General features: G+C 44.2%; 1 protein-coding gene across 2 annotated transcripts in view; it reads right to left on the reverse strand.

Moving 5' to 3' along the window:
• Positions 1-831: 831 nt before the first annotated feature.
• Positions 832-20,342, reverse strand: part of DCAF7 (DDB1 and CUL4 associated factor 7) — a 54,805-nt gene continuing 35,294 nt past the window's right edge. Inside the window, exons 5-8 of one of the 2 annotated variants that reach the window (XM_063960003.1) lie at positions 14,328-14,537; positions 13,961-14,078; positions 3,574-3,740; positions 832-1,097 (exon numbers count right to left, since the gene is read on the reverse strand). In XM_063960003.1, coding sequence (XP_063816073.1) covers positions 1,092-1,097; positions 3,574-3,740; positions 13,961-14,078; positions 14,328-14,537 — 501 coding nt within the window. In that variant the 3' untranslated portion in view covers positions 832-1,091. Of the gene's footprint in view, positions 1,098-2,143; positions 3,741-13,960; positions 14,079-14,327; positions 14,538-20,342 lie in introns of those variants that run through there. The other variant, XM_063960002.1, reaches the window with a different exon arrangement.

A 20,342-nucleotide genomic window follows, 5' to 3' on the forward strand; every position in this document is an offset into this window, starting at 1 on the left:
AGAGGTTGGGCCATTCCCCCCCTAAGTCCCACTTAGCAGGCAGGCTGGTGCCAACCAGCTCTGCCTGAAAATAACAAACAGAAAATAAATGCAGAAAACTCTTCAGGAGCTTCCTTCAGCATGACAGACACCTCCGGGCACATTTTCTAAACTGAGTCTGGTAGGAGGGGCATAGAGGGAGGAGCCAGCCCACACTATCAAATTCTTAAAGTGCCCATGGCTCATAGTGGACCCGTCTATACCCCATGGTACTAAATGGACCCCAGTATCCTCTAGGACGTAAGAGAAATTCTAGTAGATAAATAACATCAAACATGACTGGAGCCTACTTTTGTGGCCAAACTGGACATTGATCCTATTGCTGGACTTTTGTTCACAGTCAAGTTCAATGGTTGGTGACAAGAACTCAAACAAATCGGATCATAGATATTTACTGAGCTCTTTCAAGGCTGTACAGTTATTTATTTGCTGCACTGTCTAGATCCTAATAATACTAGTAGTAAGTAGGTAGAACAGTGGAGTTCTAAAAAAAGATCAATCCAGTCTGTTCAAGTTGTGGTCACTGACTCGAACACAGTTGAATGTAGATATAGGAAAACTTTCAAAGATTGCAGGCAGACCTCTAGTGAGCATGTGCCCCTTACTCTGACTGCAGTTACAAAAAATTAAACCACTATAGTGTAAACAGGCCTTTGATTATAACAACTAATAGCTGGCTGTGCATTCACACCAGGCAACTGGATCAAAGACTGATGACACAAAAAGGTTATATATACACAAGGATATACTAAGAAACACGCAGAGGAAAACCACAGAAAGTGAGACGCAGAATACAATTAAAACATTGAATTTTATTTAGAAGTGAGGTTTCTGCATAAAAGTTCTGTAAATCAGGATCAGAACATTCTGGAACCAGTCATGTTTCTTGCTTGGCAAAAGTAAGGTAATTTGTGAAAGCAACACAATTGCCTCCAAAGACTAAATGTTTTTTTTTACATCTTCTTAAAAGGGGAAATCCACTTATTTTTGAATCCATATCCTTCAGTCGATAAGATAATTTGCAAACATTCTTTATTCATTTGTTTGCAGTCTTATAGCTGGAAAAGAAAAAAAAACATTTGAAGTAATTAGTTTTAGTAGCATTTATTATCTTGGCCGTTGGCCAAGTTCTACTGTAGTGAATAAGGGAGGGAGGGGAAAGTGAGCTCAGACTACTGTCTTATTAAACTAAATAAATGTAAGCTAAACATTTCCAGCTCACAATTAAATATGTTGGAAGGAACAGTTTATTCTTCCACCAGATGGCAGCAATTAAGAAATCTCGTCAAACATTGAATGTAAATATATAAAATAAATAAAATTGTGGAGTTACCTTTTAATACCAAGCAAACGTTAGCAATAACCGATGGACGTGTATAAATATGTACACCAACCTATGCCCACAAGGGACACTTTTCCCCTATCCAAGGAACAATAGGCTCTAATAGTTTGCCCTGTCCCAACTCAGTGTCTATTATTGACTCTGCAAAATGTGTACATGAAACAGACACACTGGAGGTCTTTGTGTGGGCTAAACAAATATTCAGAAATAAGGACACTCAATATCCTAGTAACTTCACTTAGAGTAAGATACAGGAGTCGTGTTCCTGACAGTTGCAATTTTTACATCCTCTTAGCACCGTAACAAAGGATTATTGACCAGTAATGGGCAACTGGAATCTACAAATTAAGTCCCAGTAGACCTCATAATGAGTGTAACTATCCCCTTTTAATTCTCATGTGGTAAAGTGAGTGCGGGTCAGTCACACAGTTTATGTAGCAGGTTAATCTGTGATTGGATGGTGATATCAGACACAGGCCAGTCATATAGATGATGCAGAAGGTTACACAGAGCGGCTGGTGAGGTTTCATTCCAGCTTCACTAATCAGCCATCATTTACCTATTGCTCAAGAACATGTTTTTTATGCTTCTCCGCAGAGGTAAGGCCCATGGAAAAGGTCATTTAGTTGCATTATTGCAAGTTGGTTACTTGCAATTTGCAATATCACAGAATCATGCTCATAAATATTTGGCCCTAAAGCTGGCGCTTATGAGGGCAGGTATCAGACAGTAATGAACAAAATTGTAAAACTGTACTGAGACTTCAGATAAGTATATTACTTTTATTTCACATTTCAATAAGTCCATGTTTATATTCATTTTAGGTTTAAAAAAAAAAAAAAAAAAAAAAAAAAGTCCATCAGATTTAGAGGCTTGTGGAACTTTTACTAAATGCATTACTTATTCTAGCTCCCCTCTGTGGTTTTGTGTAATCAGTCAGTTGTTTATCTTCATTGTCCTTAGACACAAAGGGGGTATTCAATTGTTTGCAAAGTCAGTTGGGCGTCTTTTTTTTTTCTCATCTAGTAGACAGAAAAAAAAAAAAACAGACACCCAACCGACTTTTCAAACAATTGAATTCCCCCCAAAGTGGTTCTCTGATTCTATCCAGTGCAGAGTACAGAAATACACCGTGCCATATTCCAGGGCAAAAGAAATGAACAACTCTGCTAATATAAATCTGAAGCTAAAAAAAAAAACCCCATTGAATGACGAATATACCTTCCAGAATAAAAGCAAAAGTTTTGAATACATAACATTTAGCAATAACAGAACACAGCCCCCCCCCCCCCAAAAAAAAGTATTATGAAACAATATAGCAGGGAGCACGCATGTACTTCGCTTATATTGTTTTTCGATAAAAATCCATGGGTACTCCCATTGCCGGAATACATAACTCAAATGTAGGCTTTTGCTGCTATTTACATTGTGTGGTGTAGAGCTTTTACATAGGACGGTGACTTCAAACCTGTTGTGACACTACAAGGTACAGCATGCACTACACTTGTAGTTCCACAACAGATTATATACACTGCAGTTGGTAAAGTAACTTATTTTGTATTTGTATTGTGTATATGTCTGTCAGACACCTTGTTCCAACCAACAAAATTGTATACAGTGGAGATCAAATAAAATAATCACACACTTATCTTATTATATAGCCCACTGAAAAGGGCTCCATTTAAGAAAAGAAATGTATAGCCACAGGCATCACTTGATAACAATATATCAAGTCTACAAACACAAATATTAATGTGTTTACATAAGCATTATTACAGATGAGATGTTGCAAAAATGGCCCTTACCCTCAAGATAGTAACATTAAAACACAGCAAGAAGATACGTAACATCTAACAAGTTGTCTACACAGAGTAAAATAAAATACAGACTCCAGAAGGGGGAGTGTAATAAGAAATATCTTCTCACACCTCCTGTTTCAGGCTGGAGAGAAAAGCCTGATTTATTAAGCAGAGCTAATTCATTACAATATTTGGGATGAGTCACAAGGTGCCAATTTATGTAACTACATGAGCCTCTCTTGCACCTATGCATTAGCATTGCTTATAGATGGAAGACTCACAAACCAACAGGAATATATTGAACACTAATACTAAATATGTAAAAAAAAAATCCCAGACAATGGGATGGGATGGGTATGGGGTAAGGGGAGGTTGGAATAAATAAAGTCAGACTCGGAGGATCTCCAGGCAGTTGTTGTAACAGATGGCGATCCAGTCGGGTTGGGTGCTTGCCCACTGCACATTGTTGATTTCTCCCTCTGCTGTGTACGCCAGGATTGGATCCTCAATGGCACGTGGCATCTGTTGAATATCCCAAATTAGGGCCTGGTGATCATCAGCTGTGGGAGGAAATAAATACAAATAAAACCAGTTATGTCCCAAAGGTCTATGGGAGCATACAAATTTCAAGTGCAGCTCGGTTAGTAGCAAAGTATGAGATCAAGAGCTAATTTTTTCTAACTAGATCATAGGTATTAAAACACCTCTCTCATTTCTCTCTTTCTTTCTATAATATATATACAGATGTGTCCTTTTTTTACTGTGACTTCAGCTGCACCAAACAGCCTCTCTAGGCATACCAGGCTGTGGTGCACACAACAGAGGATGGGGGGGGGGGGGGGTGTCTGAGTACCCAGAACCCCCCTGACAATTTTTTTATTTTATTTTTGCATTAGCTGCTATATTGTTAAGTCAATACAACATTATTCCAAAGGAATCATGTGTTATTGGCTCCGTACCCTCCCAGAAGACCCACAAATAGAGGCATTTTGCCGCACGGGGGCAGGGCCTAATCAATGGTACCCGGTCCTTCCTGTAGCTGCTGCTTGGTGAGTGAGGTGGGGAAGGGGAGTGTGCGTGACATACAGTATACGTGTGTGATGAATGTGACATGTGTGTGTGTGTGTGTGTGTGTGTGTGTGTGTGTGTGTGTGTGTGAGTGTGAGTGTGAGTGTGAGAGAGAGAGAGAGAGAGAGAAATATATGTGTGTTTTTTTTATGGAAGCCCCCCCGCACCCCCCCCCCCCCCCAATATAAAATCCTGCGTTTGCTCCTACCAGGTACCCTGAAATCAGGCCATGTAAAGCCCCTTTTTGGTCACAATGGGGTATATTCAATTAGCAGCGATAACGGACTTTTCGCGTGAAACGCAATTACAGCCTATTCAATTTCTCTGACGTCCTAAGTGGATGCTGGGGACTCCGTAAGGACCATGGGGAATAGCAGCTCCGCAGGAGACAGGGCACAAAAGTAAAAGCTTTAGGATCAGGTGGTGTGCACTGGCTCCTCCCCCTATGACCCTCCTCCAAGCCCCAGTTAGGTTTTTGTGCCCGGCCGAGAAGGGTGCAATCTAGGTGGCTCTCCTAAAGAGCTGCTTAGAGTAAAAGTTTTGTTAGGTTTTTTATTTTCAGTGAGTCCTGCTGGCAACAGGCTCACTGCAACGTGGGACTTAGGGGAGAAGAAGTGAACTCACCTGCGTGCAGGATGGATTGGCTTCTTAGGCTACTGGACACTAGCTCCAGAGGGACGATCACAGGTACAGCCTGGATGGGTCACCGGAGCCGCGCCGCCGACCCCCTTGCAGATGCTGAAGAGAGAAGAGGTCCAGAAATCGGCGGCTAAAGACTTCCCAGTCTTCTTAAGGTAGCGCACAGCACGGCAGCTGTGCGCCATTGCTCTCAGCACACTTCACACCAACGGTCACTGAGGGTGCAGGGCGCTGGGGGGGGGGGCGCCCTGGGCAGCAATGAAAGTACCTATGCTGGCTAAAAATACATCACATATAGCCCCTGAGGCTATATGGATGTATTTAACCCCTGCCAGGTTGTCAGAAAAACCGGGAGAAGAGCCCGCCGGAAAGTGGGCGGGGCCTATTCTCCTCAGCACACAGCGCCATTTTCCTACACAGCTCCGCTGCTAGGAAGGCTCCCAGGCTCTCCCCTGCACTGCACTACAGAAACAGGGTTAAAACAGAGAGGGGGGGCATTTTGTGTGGCGATATTATAATATATTAAGATGCTATAAGGGAAAACACTTATTATAAGGTTGTCCCTGTATAATTATAGCGTTTTGGTGTGTGCTGGCAAACTCTCCCTCTGTCTCCCCAAAGGGCTAGTGGGGTCCTGTCCTCTATCAGAGCATTCCCTGTGTGTGTGCTGTGTGTCGGTACGTGTGTGTCGACATGTATGAGGACGATGTTGGTGTGGAGGCGGAGAAATTGCCTGTAATGGTGATGTCACCCCCTAGGGAGTCGACACCGGAATGGATGGCTTATTTATGGAATTACGTGATAATGTCAACACGCTGCAAGGTCGGTTGACGACATGAGACGGCCGGCAAACCAATTAGTACCTGTCCAGGCGTCTCAAACACCGTCAGGGGCTTTAAAACGGCCATTACCTCAGTCGGTCGACACAGACACAGACACTGACTCCAGTGTCGACGGTGAAGAAACCGACGTATTTTCCAGTAGGGCCACACGTTACATGATAAGGGCAATGAAGGAGGTGTTACATATTTCTGATACTACAAGTACCACAAAAAAGGGTATTATGTGGGGTGTGAAAAAACTACCTGTAATTTTTCCTGAATCAGATGAATTAAAAATTGCTAATATCTAAGAAATTATTGGCGTTATACCCTTTCCCGCCAGAAGTTAGGGCGCGTTGGGAAACACCTCCTAGGGTGGATAAGGCATTCACACGCTTATCAAAACAAGTGGCGTTACCGTCTCCAGATACGGCCGCCCTCAAGGAACCAGCTGATAGGAGGCTGGAAAATATCCTAAAAAAGTATATACACACATACTGGTGTTATACTACGACCAGCGATCGCCTCAGCCTGGATGTGCAGTGCTGGGGTGGCTTGGTCGGTTTCCCTGACTGAAAATATTGATACCCTTGACAGGGACAGTATTTTATTGACTATAGAGCATTTAAAGGATGCATTTCTATATATGCGAGATGCACAGAGGGATATTTGCACTCTGGCATCAAGAGTAAGTGCGATGTCCATTTCTGCCAGAAGATGTTTATGGACACGACAGTGGTCAGGTGATGCGGATTCCAAACGGCACATGGAAGTATTGCCGTATAAAGGGGAGGAGTTATTTGGGGTAGGTCTATCGGACCTGGTGGCCACGGCAACAGCTGGAAAATCCACCTTTATACCCCAAGTCACCTCTCAGCAGAAAAAGACACCGTCTTTTCAGCCTCAGTCCTTTCGTCCCCATAAGGGCAAGCGGGCAAAAGGCCAGTCATATCTGCCCAGGAATAGAGGAAAGGAAAAAAGACTGCAGCAGGCAGCCCCTTCCCAGGAACAGAAGCCCTCCACCGCTTCTGCCAAGTCCTCAGCATGACGCTGGGGCCTTACAAGCGGACTCAGGTGCGGTGGGGGGTCGTCTCAAGAGTTTCAGCGCGCAGTGGGCTCACTCGCAAGTGGACCCCTGGATCCTACAGGTAGTATCTCAGGGGTACAGATTGGAATTCGAGACGTCGCCTCCTCGCAGGTTCCTGAAGTCTGCTTTACCAACGTCTCCCTCCGACAGGGAGGCAGTATTGGAAGCAATTCACCAGCAGGTGATAATCAAAGTACGCCTCCTACAACAAGGAAAGGGGTATTATTCCACACTATTTGTGGTACCGAAGCCAGACGGCTCGGTGAGACCTATTATAAATCTGAAATCTTTGAACACTTACATACAAAGGTTCAAATCAAGATGGAGTCACTCAGAGCAGTGATAGCGAACCTGGAAGAGGGGACTATATGGTGTCCTTGGACATCAAGGATGCTTACCTCCATGTCCCAATTTGCCCTTCTCACCAAGGGTACCTCAGGTTCGTGGTACTGAACTGTCACTATCAGTTCAGACGCTGCCGTTTGGATTGTCCACGGCACCCCGGGTCTTTACCAAGGTAAGGGCCGAAATGATGATTCTTCTTCGAAGAAAAGACGTCTTAATTATCCCTTACTTGGGCGATCTCCTGATAAGGACAAAGTCCAGGGAACAGTTGGAGGTCGGAGTAGCACTATCTCGGGTACTGCTACAACAGCACGGGTGGATTCTAAATATTCCAAAATCGCAGCTGATCCCAACGACACGTCTGCTGTTCCTAGGGATAATTCTGGACACAGGGGCAGATGTATTAAGCTCAGTGAAGTGATAAAGTGGAAGGTAATAAAGGACCAGCCAATCAGCTCCTAACTGCCATGTCACAGGCTGGGTTTGAAAAATGACAGTTAGGAGCTGACTGGCTGGTGCGTTATCACCTTCCACTTTATCACTTCACCGAGCTTAATACATCTGCCCCACAGTCCAGAAAAAGGTGTTTCTCCCGGAGGAGAAAGCCAGGGAGTTATCCGAGCTAGTCAGGAACCTCCTAAAACCAGGAAAAGTGTCAGTGCATCATTGCACAAGGGTCCTGGGAAAAATGGTGGCTTCTTACGAAGCGATTCCATTCGGCAGATTTCACGCAAGAACTTTTCAGTGGGATCTGCTGGAAAAATGGTCCGGATCGCATCTTCAGATGCATCAGCGGATAACCCTGTCTCCAAGGACAAGGGTGTCTCTTCTGTGGTGGCTGCAGAGTGCTCATCTACTAGAGGGCCGCAGATTCGGCATTCAGGACTGGGTCCTGGTGACCACGGATGCCAGCCTGAGAGGCTGGGGAGCAGTCACACAGGGAAAAAATTTCCAGGGAGTGTGGTCAAGTCTGGAGACTTCTCTCCACATAAATATACTGGAGCTAAGGGCAATTTACAATGCTCTAAGCTTAGCAAGACCTCTGCTTCAAGGTCAGCCGGTATTGATCCAGTCGGACAACATCACGGCAGTCGCCCACGTAAACAGACAGGGCGGCACAAGAAGCAGGAGGGCAATGGCAGAAACTGCAAGGATTCTTCGCTGGGCGGAAAATCATGTGATAGCAGTGTTCATTCCGGGAGTGGACAACTGGGAAGCAGACTTCCTCAGCAGGCACGACCTCCACCCGGGAGAGTGGGAACTTCATCTGGAAGTCTTCCACATGATTGTGAACCGTTGGGAAAGACCAAAGGTGGACATGATGGCGTCCCGCCTGAACAAAAAACTGGACAGGTATTGCGCCAGGTCAAGAGACCCTCAGGCAATAGCTGTGGACGTTCTGGTAACACCGTGGGTGTACCAGTCGGTGTATGTGTTCCCTCCTCTGCTTCTCATACCCAAGGTACTGAGAATTATAAGACGTAGAGGAGTAAGAACTATACTCGTGGCTCCGGATTGGCCAAGAAGGACTTGGTACCCGGAACTTCAAGAGATGCTCACAGAGGACCCATGGCCTCTGCCGCTAAGAAGGGACTTGCTTCAGCAAGTACCATGTCTGTTCCAAGACTTACCGCGGCTGCGTTTGACGGCATGGCGGTTGAACGCCGGATCCTAAGGGAAAAAGGCATTCCGGAAGAGGTCATCCCTACCCTGGTCAAAGCCAGGAAGGAGGTGACCGCACAACATTATCACCACAGGTGGCGAAAATATGTTGCGTGGTGTGAGGCCAGGAAGGCCCCCACGAAGAAATTTCAACTCGGTCGATTCCTGCATTTCCTGCAAACAGGAGTGTCTATGGGCCTAAAATTGGGGTCCATTAAGGTTCAAATTTCGGCCCTGTCGTTTTTCTTCCAGAAAGAATTGGCTTCAGTTCCTGAAGTCCAGACGTTTGTCAAGGGAGTACTGCATATACAACCCCCTTTTGTGCCTCCAGTGGCACCGTGGGATCTCAACGTAGTTCTGGGATTCCTCAAATCACATTGGTTTGAACCGCTCAAATCTGTGGATTTGAAATATCTTACATGGAAAGTGACCATGCGGTTGGCCCTGGCCTCGGCCAGGCGAGTGTCAGAATTGGCGGCTTTGTCTCACAAAAGCCCATATCTCTTTTTCCATTCGGACAGGGCAGAACTGCGGACTCGTCCCCAGTTTTTCCCTAAGGTGGTGTCAGCGTTTCACCTGAACCAGCCTATTGTGGTACCTGCGGCTAATAGGGACTTGGAGGACTCCAAGTTGCTAGATGTTGTCAGGGCCCTGAAAATATATGTTTCCAGGACGGCTGGAGTCAGGAAAACTGACTCGCTGTTTATCCTGTATGCACCCAACAAACTGGGTGCTCCTGCTTCTAAGCAGACGATTGCTCGTTGGATTTGTAGTACAATTCAGCTTGCACATTCTGTGGCAGGCCTGCCACAGCCAAAATCTGTAAATGCCCATTCCACAAGGAAGGTGGGCTCATCTTGGGCGACTGCCCAAGGGGTCTCGGCTTTACAACTTTGCCGAGCTGCTACTTGGTCAGGGGCAAACACGTTTGCAAAATTCTACAAATTTGATACCCTGGCTGAGGAGGACCTGGAGTTCTCTCATTCGGTGTTGCAGAGTCATCCGCACTCTCCCGCCCGTTTGGGAGCTTTGGTATAATCCCCATGGTCCTTACGGAGTCCCCAGCATCCACTTAGGACGTCAGAGAAAATAAGAATTTACTTACCGATAATTCTATTTCTCGTAGTCCGTAGTGGATGCTGGGCGCCCATCCCAAGTGCGGATTGTCTGCAATACTTGTACATAGTTATTGTTACAAAAATCGGGTTATTATTGTTGTGAGCCATCTTTTCAGAGGCTCCGCTGTTATCATGCTGTTAACTGGGTTCAGATCACAGGTTGTACAGTGTGATTGGTGTGGCTGGTATGAGTCTTACCCGGGATTCAAGATCCTTCCTTATTGTGTACGCTCGTCCGGGCACAGTATCCTAACTGAGGCTTGGAGGAGGGTCATAGGGGGAGGAGCCAGTGCACACCACCTGATCCTAAAGCTTTTACTTTTGTGCCCTGTCTCCTGCGGAGCCGCTATTCCCCATGGTCCTTACGGAGTCCCCAGCATCCACTACGGACTACGAGAAATAGAATTATCGGTAAGTAAATTCTTATTTTTCCTGGAAAATTTATTGGTGATCATTTTTTCACTAATTTCACTTCACCTACACTGAAGCAGGTGAAAAAAGTTGGGAAAAGTCACTATTTTAAGGTAAAAATGTTTGGATATGGTACAGAACTCCTGGGACACCCCCCTTAATGACTAATTAGGCACGTTGAGGTTTTTATTTTTAATTGGCCAATAAGGACATGTAATTTTTGGGGTGAAAAAGTACAAAGTAAAGGAAATTGGGGTTCAAGGTATGGAACAGGTATATTGGGGTGCTTTATGAGTGGGACAGGTGTTTTTAGGCTTGCAGATGGGAGTAATCGGTCTGTTTCCACTTTTTTTTTTAAAGTACCCTAAAATGACCCAAATATATACTTATACCCATTTTCATGTACCCCAAATTTAATGAGCATTTATTTTGCTAAAAAAATAAATAAAAAAAAACTTGCTTTCTATCATTTTTTTTAATTTTTTAAAAAATGCATATAACAGCCATTTCACACAATTTAAGTCCCCAAAAACTCTCTAATGTGATCTCGAATACACTTCTCTTCTGTTTTCTTATGTTAGTTTAGCATTTTTTGGGGTACAGGCTGATTTCCCCATTTTCACCTGCACTTTTCACTGCAAGAATTTTCAGGTGAAACCAGTTTGGAATTAAATAGGTCGAAAAACGGAGCGTTTTCGCGGCAATTTTCGCCCGATTGCCGCAAAAAATTTTCGGGTGGAAAATTGCCGCCAATTTGCGGATAATTGAATACCCTAGAATGTGTCTTATTCGCATAGACAGCCACAGCTTTACTTGAGCCAAGCTCCATTGTGCTTTATCTGTGACTATTTACATGTGTAAAACCAATGCCTGTGCAGTTAAAGTTGTAACCTAGCATATTTGGTACACTTGGCTGGCTTTTGTTGCATCTATAATGTGCCGAGGATGCAAAATTTTAAGAAAAATAATAGAATACACTACATAAGAGTGTCCCTATATTTTAGATATATATTTTAAAATGATAGAGATATATATATATATATATATATATATATATATATATATATATATATATAAAAAATGATATACCGTATATACTCGAGTATAAGCTGACTTTTTCAGCACTTTTTTTTTTTTGTGCTGAAAAAGCCACCTCGGCTTATACTCGAGTCAGTGGCAGTGCAGTGTGACAGGCAGGTCAGTGGGAAGGAGGGACACGGAGCGCACAGCGCGCGCCTCTCCTGTGTCCTTCCTGCATCTCCGGCGGCAGCAGCGGGTCTATTAAAGGAAGTACCCGTTCGTGACCTCTGATCACGAACCGGCACTTCCTTTAATAGACCCGCCGCGGCCGCCGGAGATGCAGGAGGGACACAGGAGAGGCATGCGCTGTGCGCTCCGTGTCCCTCCATCAGAAGACAGCGCGGGATCGACGGAGGGGTAAGTAACAGGCACTGAGGGGGCATATGTGGCAGCATGAGGGGCATATCTGGCAGCATGAGGGGCATATCTGGCAGCATGAGGGCATATCTGGCACTGAGGGCTGTGTACGGCTAGAGCTGCATTTCCCACCCTAGGCTTATACTCTAGTCAATAAGTTTTCCCAGGTTTTTGTGGTAGAATTAGGTGCCTCGGCTTATATTCGGGTCGACTTATACTCGAGTATATACGGTATATATATATATATATATATATATATATATATATATATATATATATATATATATATATATATATATATATATATATATATATATATATATATATATAAAGCAGGGGAGTCCCGCACTCTCACCCAACACAGGTAGTTGCTGGGGTGCCAATCAAAGCCTGGCCCATACGGGGTCAGACTAATAGTACAATACAGAGTACATCCACCAAAGTGGATGACAGATAGCACTCTCCAGACTTGCTTAATTTCTCAAAAAAAAAAAAATTTATTCAAAAATAATAATGGTTCCTTAGTCCATAATATACAGAGATGGAAAGGGCTCACCAGCGTTTCGGTCCTCGGCTGGGACCTTCTTCAAGGTAATTGCACATTACCAGATAATCCAACAAAGTCACAATATCAGCAAAGTTAATCAAGGAACCAGGAGCACTGCAATATGCCTCCCAGGTCCCCTATAAATGCCCATATGCAAATTAGTCAATTCCATACACCGGACGCGTCAGATTACGTCACTTCCGGTCCGCACGTTCTGATATTAGGACTGTTACCATAATCTATGCGTTTAGCATGCTTAGACGAATACACCATTGTATAAACATTGTGTTTATTCGAATAACTTGTTGCCGTTGGGACAGCCATGATTAATTACCAGGTCTCCGTTATGCCCATCATATGCAGGACTATATGTTACCTGCATATTGTTTTTGTCTTTAATTACACACAGCACCACTACCACTTATGAATATAATCACCTATGAATCATTTTCCTTATCACTTAAAAAGTGTGGATTGCGACATTTTGAGTGCACTAATGTGGTCTGTGTCACGGTCTAAGTATCCCGATTGTTACTATAATCTATGCTAATACCATGCTTACTCTGTTTAAGTTTGAATACACCTGGTCTGTATTGTGTGTATTCTAATGATGTGTTGCCGTTGGGGACAGTTATGATTAATTACCAGGTCTCCGTTATGCCCATCAGTATGCAGGATTATATTTAACCTGCACATTGTTTCTGTTTATAATTACATACAGTACCGTCCCTATGACCACTTCCGGCAAACGGGAGTATTGAGCAGAGACGAGACGTTGCTATGGTTACCACTGATAACATTATGTGACTGATGCGGCATGAGCCGGCGCGTGCGGCGTCACCATGGTTACCGCTACTTCCGGTAAACCGGGTGTGACGTAGCGGTCTCTAACATTTGGCCACGATATCCCTATGTAACTGCCATTTGTTTTCAACATCACCGTGACCATGTTAACCACATTGCACCCACTGATTTACTATGGTTGTTTATGTTTTGTATATTCACGATCGGACGCCGACGCGACGTCACTTCCGGTGCGGACCGGAAGTGACGTAATCTGACGCGTCCGGTGTATGGAATTGACTAATTTGCATATGGGCATTTATAGGGGACCTGGGAGGCATATTGCAGTGCTCCTGGTTCCTTGATTAACTTTGCTGATATTGTGACTTTGTTGGATTATCTGCTAATGTGCAATTACCTTGAAGAAGGTCCCAGCCGAGGACCGAAACGTTGGTGAGCCCTTTCCATCTCTGTATATTATGGACTAAGGAACCATTATTATTTTTGAATAAATTTTTTTTTTTTTTTTTTGAGAAATTAAGCAAGTCTGGAGAGTGCTATCTGTCATCCACTTTGGTGGATGTACTCTGTATTGTGTGTATATATATATATATGTATATATATATATATATATATATATATATATATATATATATATATATATATATATATATATAAAATTATACATATATTTTCTTATTTTTAAGTTACATAAATACCAACACTGAAGAAAAAAAATAAAAAATACTACTAGATTTTAATTAACATCCAGTGACTAGGGCACATCTATCCTGTGTGTCACATCTACGACAACTATAGGAAGGATCCTGCCTAACAATTACAGTTTTACTTCGATACTTACCTGCAGTACAGATGTGACATGAGGAATGCGGGGCCCAGGCAATACCGTTCACACAGGCACGGTGGTTATTTAGCCTGGCCACTGGGGTACAGGGCACTCGCACATCCAGAATCACTACCTGTTGATGAATAAAAGGAATATAATAAATAAACCTCAAACAGAGGGCTGTAAACTATTCCAATCAATCTTGGTATAGATTCAAAATTGGTAGATTTTATTTCTGTAATACTGTAGATTAAAGCCTTCAAATTCATCTTAAATGATTTTATTTCAACTACACACTTTAGAACATGGATATATCCTACTGTAGCTTTTTCCTCATATATCCTTACTGTCTGCACCCTTGAGGTGGTCATGTGACTCTTACCTCCATTCCATCCATGGCCATGGTTGCAAGATAATTGGGGTCCTGCTTGTTCCAGCACAGTCTGAGCAGAGGGTGATGTTGGGGGTCTTCATAGATAATGGTGCTGTGCTCCAGATGGCGCAGGTCAAACATACGTACAGAGCCATCAGCTCCGACTGAGGCAAACATGTCCCGACCACCTCCCGCCCGACTAAATGCAATGTCATACACCTGTAACACACAATGCACATTGAAAATGAAGTTTTTCAAACAAACCAATTGTGACTGCCAGGACAGGGCAAATACCAGATATCAGGAAGCCCATGAACAGTATATGGGGTGACAGTCACAGTTCATACTACCAAGTTATCCGTTAACTCCTCTAGCAAATATGATTCTATGGTGTTCCTTACCTGGCATGGACAGAAAGCAGTAAAAATAATATCCAAGCAACTGGACATCTCACGTGTTGCAAACCCCATACACCTCATCTTCTCTCCATACTAGTTAAAAAGGACTTTAGAATGCTTAATTTTAAAATTAGAATGTTACAAAAAAATGAAAAAAATAAAAATAAAAAAAATAGGATTTTAGTACCTACCAGTAAATCCTTTTCTCCTAGTCCGTAGAGGATGCTGGGGACTCCAAAAGGACCATGGGGTATAGACGGATCCGCAGGAGCTTGGGCACACTATAAAGACTTAAACTGGGTGTGAACTGGCTCCTCCCTCTATGCCCCTCCTCCAGACCTAAGTTAGAAAACTGTGCCCATAAGAGACGGACATTTCGAGGAAAGAATTTATCATTTAAACAGAGTGAGTGTAATACCAGCTCACACCACGAACATACCGCAAGACATGGCCTTCAACAGAATACCAGCCCACGGTATGAAAACCATACAGCCATATGCTGAGAGAATATGTAACACAACCCGTGTGTCAACCCAACCAATAATAAGAAACCACATGCCAAGGCATGAACAACGTCAGCAATAGCCTGAACAAAGTGCCACCAAAATCAATAACTGCAGAGACAGTACGCACTGGGACAGGCGCCCAGCATCCTCTACGGACTAGGAGAAAAGGATTTACTGGTAGGTACTAAAATCCTATTTTCTCTTACGTCCTAGAGGATGCTGGGGACTCCAAAAGGACCATGGGGTCTATACCAAAGCTCCAGAACGGGCGGGAGAGTGCGGACGACTCTGCAGCACCGATTGAGCAAACATGAGGTCCCCATCATCCAGGGTATCAAACTTGTAGAGCTTAGCAAAGGTGTTTGAAACCCAATCAAGTAGCCGCTCGGCAAACTTAACCCGCCGAGACACCTCGGGCATCCGCCCAATAAGAGTCCAACTACCTAGTAGAATGGGTCTCCCCCAACTTTGGTCATGGCAATGAAGCCGTAGAGCTAGCACGCCGAATCGTATCACAGATCCAGCATGTAACAGACTGCAGAGACGCAGGCGCCCCAAGCACGCTGGGAGCATACCGGACAACCAGAGCCTCTGTTACACCAAACTGAGCCCAATTGGCGACATAAATCTTTAAAGCCCTGACTACATCGAGAGACTTTGAATCAGCCAATGCTGAAGTTACCACAGGCATCAAAATAGGCAGGTTTTTGATAAACACCGAAAACCCTTTTCGGCAGAACTACTATCCGAGTTCTCAATTCTATCCACTTGGAAGATCAAACAGGGGCTCTTGTGAGACAAAGCCGCTACTTCCGACAACCGCCTCGCAGTCGCCCAAAGTGGAAAAGCATGACCACTCTCCAAGAGAGAAAATTTTACACAACCATTAATAAAGGTTCCAATCAGTAAGACACAAGAAACTCAACCCCACGTCAAGATCCCACTGTGCCAATGGGGGCACAAATGTAGGTTGGATGTGCAGTACTCTTCACGAAAGTCTGAACTTCAAGAAAGGTGGCCAACTCTTTTTTTTTTTTTTAAGAATATTTTTAAGACCAAAACTGCCCTGAAACCCAAATATGGTGGCAAGGCTATACAGTTACTTCTTTTCTAGCCTGAAGTGTGGAAATGAGCTCACTGGGAATACCCATTCGGACTAGGATAAGGCGTTCAACCGCCACGCCGTCAAACGCAGCCGCGGTAAGTCCTGATACACGCCCGGATATTATTGTAACAGTTCCTCCCGTAGAGGAAAAAGGCCAGGGATCTTATATGAACAAATCTTGAAGAACTGGATACCAAGCCCTCCTTGGCCAGACCGGAACAATGAAGATCGCCTGAACCTCTGTTCTTCTTACGTTTATCACCTTCAGCAGAGTGAAAGCGGAGGGGACACATATACTGAAAACACCCAAGGTGTCACGAGGTCGTCCACTGCTATCGCTTGAGTGACCCTTGACCTGGAATCCTATTCCTGAGGTCTCTCGTTGAGGCGAGACGCCAACATGCCCAATTGAGACACTCCTCAAAGACTTGTCACATCTGTGAAACTTCTCGATGACGACAGTCTCTCTCCCGGATGGAGAGCGCGTCTGCAGAGGAAATCTATTTCTCCTTCGTTTACGTCCGGAACGAAGACTGCTAATATAACGTTTACCAGTCTTTCCACTCAGCGGAAACTATTTCAGCTTCTGCCATTGCCGCTCTGTTCCTTGTTCCGCCCTAGCGACTTACTTACGCCACTGCTGTCAAGTCGTCCGACAGAATTAACACGGGCAGATCACGAAGAATATGTTCGTTGAAAACCGCTCTTAATTCAAGAAAGCTTATTGTAGACCAGCTTCGCAGCTTGACCTTTTCCTCTGGAAATACTTCCCATGTAAGGACTGCTCCCCAGCCTCGGAGATCTGCATACATGGACACCAGAATCTAATCCTGGATCCGGAACCTTTGTCCCTCTAGGAGGTGAGAACTGAGCAGACACCACAGGAGTGATATCCTGGCCATTAGAACTATATTCCGGCGCATGTGCCGGTGAGACCCGGACCACATTCCCAACAGGTCCCATGAAAACCACTCTGGCATTCGACCTGCTCACCGAAAAGGCCTCTTAGGCCGCACCCAACTTCCTCATTGACGGAACATATTGGAGTGGCACCACAAATCTGATCCGACTCAGGATCCTCAGACCTCTTTTCCACAGGAAAACACAGAACCTCAACCGTTCAGTATCTACCCAGATACTACCTCCGACATCTGCGTCGTTGGGAACAACAGCCCTTCCCTGTGTTGAAGAACAATCAGAGAGAAACAACGATTTGCACCACTTGTTTCTTGACCTCGCCTCAATCAGGCGAACATCTCAGTACAGAATAACAATGGCTCTTACTATTGAAAGAAAACCATCATACTACCATCACTCCAGTGAAATGGCCAAGACAATCCTGGCCATCCCTCCAGGTAATCTGAATGCGTAGGACACCACATGTAATCTTTTTTTTTTTATTTTTTTTTAATAACCGGTACAGGAGGACAAGGCCCTGAACCTGACGCCCCCCCTGGTATGGCGTCGCGTACTACCTCCCCTTCCAGAGGGGAAACGGCAATATCCATTAGAAAATCAGTGAGGGGAAACATCTGTAACTCCAGAATGTCCCCCTTTGGATTCTATAAGTAACTCACCGGTCCTAGTCTATCCCCAGACTAACGGATAGTAGTAACTGAGTCCTCACCGGAGCGGGGTCCCGCCATACAGACTCTGCGACCTGTGGTAGAAACAGAAACGACATCCTCTTCTGCAAACCTAACAAGGCTGCAGAACTCTTACCTTTCACAGGCTGTACGGAAAGGGAAAAAACAAAAAACTGTATTTAACCGATTAAAATGACTGCATCACCCAAAAGAATGCGTCACCAACTGTTGCCAGGGAATCTAACTCCCGAAGTTAGACTTACCAGGAATATCCACCGAGATTGGCTGAACTGAGGCATCCCCCACAACCAGCGGTACACCGTCCCAGGGAAAAACTCATGTAACTCTCAGAGTCAGCCTCAGCAGTCCCCACTACCTGTATACGTACGGCAGTCTGCCGCAAATTTATAGAGAAGATCCAACATAAGGAACCTCCCCTCTCTCTTTAGGGTAAATCTATTTTATGACTTACCGAACACAAACACTCCCTCACGTGCCTGTAATGCAAAAAACCCCACAGCATAGAAAAATAATCATAGGTTCGCTTCTTCTCCCCTTAGTCCCTCGCTGCAGTGAGTCTGTTGCCAGCAGATCTCACTGTAAAATAAAAAACCTAAATATACTTTCTTTCTAGGAGCTCAGGAGAGCCCCTAGTGTGCATCCAGCTCAGCCGGGCACAAGAATCTAACTGAGGTCTGGAGGAGGGTCATAGTGGGAGGAGCCAGTGCACACCAGGTAGTCCTAAAGCTTTCTGTAGTTGTGCCCAGTCTCCTGCGGAGCCGCTATTCCCCATGGTCCTTACGGAGTCCCAGCATCCACTTAGGACATCAGAGAAAAGAATAACCCTTCGGACTTCTGGAGAAGGTGCGAGTCACGGCCAACCTAGAGCTTTATCAACAGAGCGACCAGCACATGAGAAGGAATACTATTACTTCAGTATTCATTATAAATCATAATATGAATTTACATATTGTAATACACATATAGCCACATATCCTAAATATATATATAACATACATATAAATCGGATTGTTCCGAGCCTTCTGGTCCCCAGTGACAATGTGTTCTGAACGTGTATGACCATGTACTGAAAAGCCCCAGTTGTGGATCTACCAGAAAACATTAGTGTCGACAGAAAACCCCAGTATTCGTCGACAGCAGAGATTAGTAACCAGGCAAAATTACCGTCTTGCTACCCCAAGCGGTCCGAGGGAAGCAACGTACAACTGTACATACACAGGTATAAGACAGATACAGCATGTACAGTTACCCCCGGTGACAACAGTTGGTGCCGACAGGGTCACCCACATACCATTGTGCCTCCCATATAATATTTACTTTTTATGTTGTAGCAAGTACCCACGTGCGTCGGCAATGCCGACAGTGAACCCCATAGATGTTTATAACAGAACACTCACGCCTGTCGACACAAGTGTACTAAAATGCGTATATCTGACAGGGGGCACACAGAAAATCCACACAAGAATGATTTTATGGTCATTCCTAACTCAACTAGTGTTATATAAGTGTAACATAACACTAAAACACTGTGCCCCCCGCCCTTGTTTGTGCATTACATACTTCTTGGCGGGGACAGAGAGAAAATGGCGCTGACCCTGTATGTGAGAGAGCTAAGCCCCGCACCCCTCGGCGCGCTATAGCTCCAATATATTATATATAGACAGGTCGGGCACCGTATATAGTGTAAAGACACTATATACTATCAGAAACTAATGCTGCTCAGGGCAACCCCCCGTGCGCCCTGCACCCAAGATAACCGTCGGCGTGTGGGAGCACCCGCAGCTATCAAATGGCGGGGTTATCGCGTGGGGCGCCCGGGACCCATAAATTATATATATATATATATATATATATATATATATATATATATATACACACACATATATATATACATATACATATATACATATACAGGTCGAGTCTCCCTTATCCAAAAAATGCTTGGGACCAGAGGTATTTTGGATATGGGATTTTTCCGTATTTTGGAATAATTGCATACCATAATGAGATATCATGGCAATGGGACCTAAATCTAAGCACAGAATGCATTTATGTTACATATACACCATATACACACAGCCTGAAGGTCATTTTAGCCAATATTTTTTATAACTTTGTGCATTAAACAAAGTGTGTCTACATTCACACAATTCATTTATGTTTCATATACACCTTATACACACAGCCTGAAGGTCATTTAATACAATATTTTTAATAACTTTGTGTATTAAACAAAGTTTGTGTATATTGAGCCATCAAAAAACAAAGGTTTCACTATCTCACTCTCACTCAAAAAAGTCCGTATTTCGGAATCTTACGTATTTCGGAATATTTGGATATGGGATACTCAACCTGTATATATACATATATATACACACACACAAATGGAAGAAGAGGACTGCGGCACT

The sequence above is a fragment of the Pseudophryne corroboree genome, chromosome 3, assembly GCF_028390025.1.
Source record: "Pseudophryne corroboree isolate aPseCor3 chromosome 3, aPseCor3.hap2, whole genome shotgun sequence".
NCBI lineage: Eukaryota > Metazoa > Chordata > Amphibia > Anura > Myobatrachidae > Pseudophryne > Pseudophryne corroboree.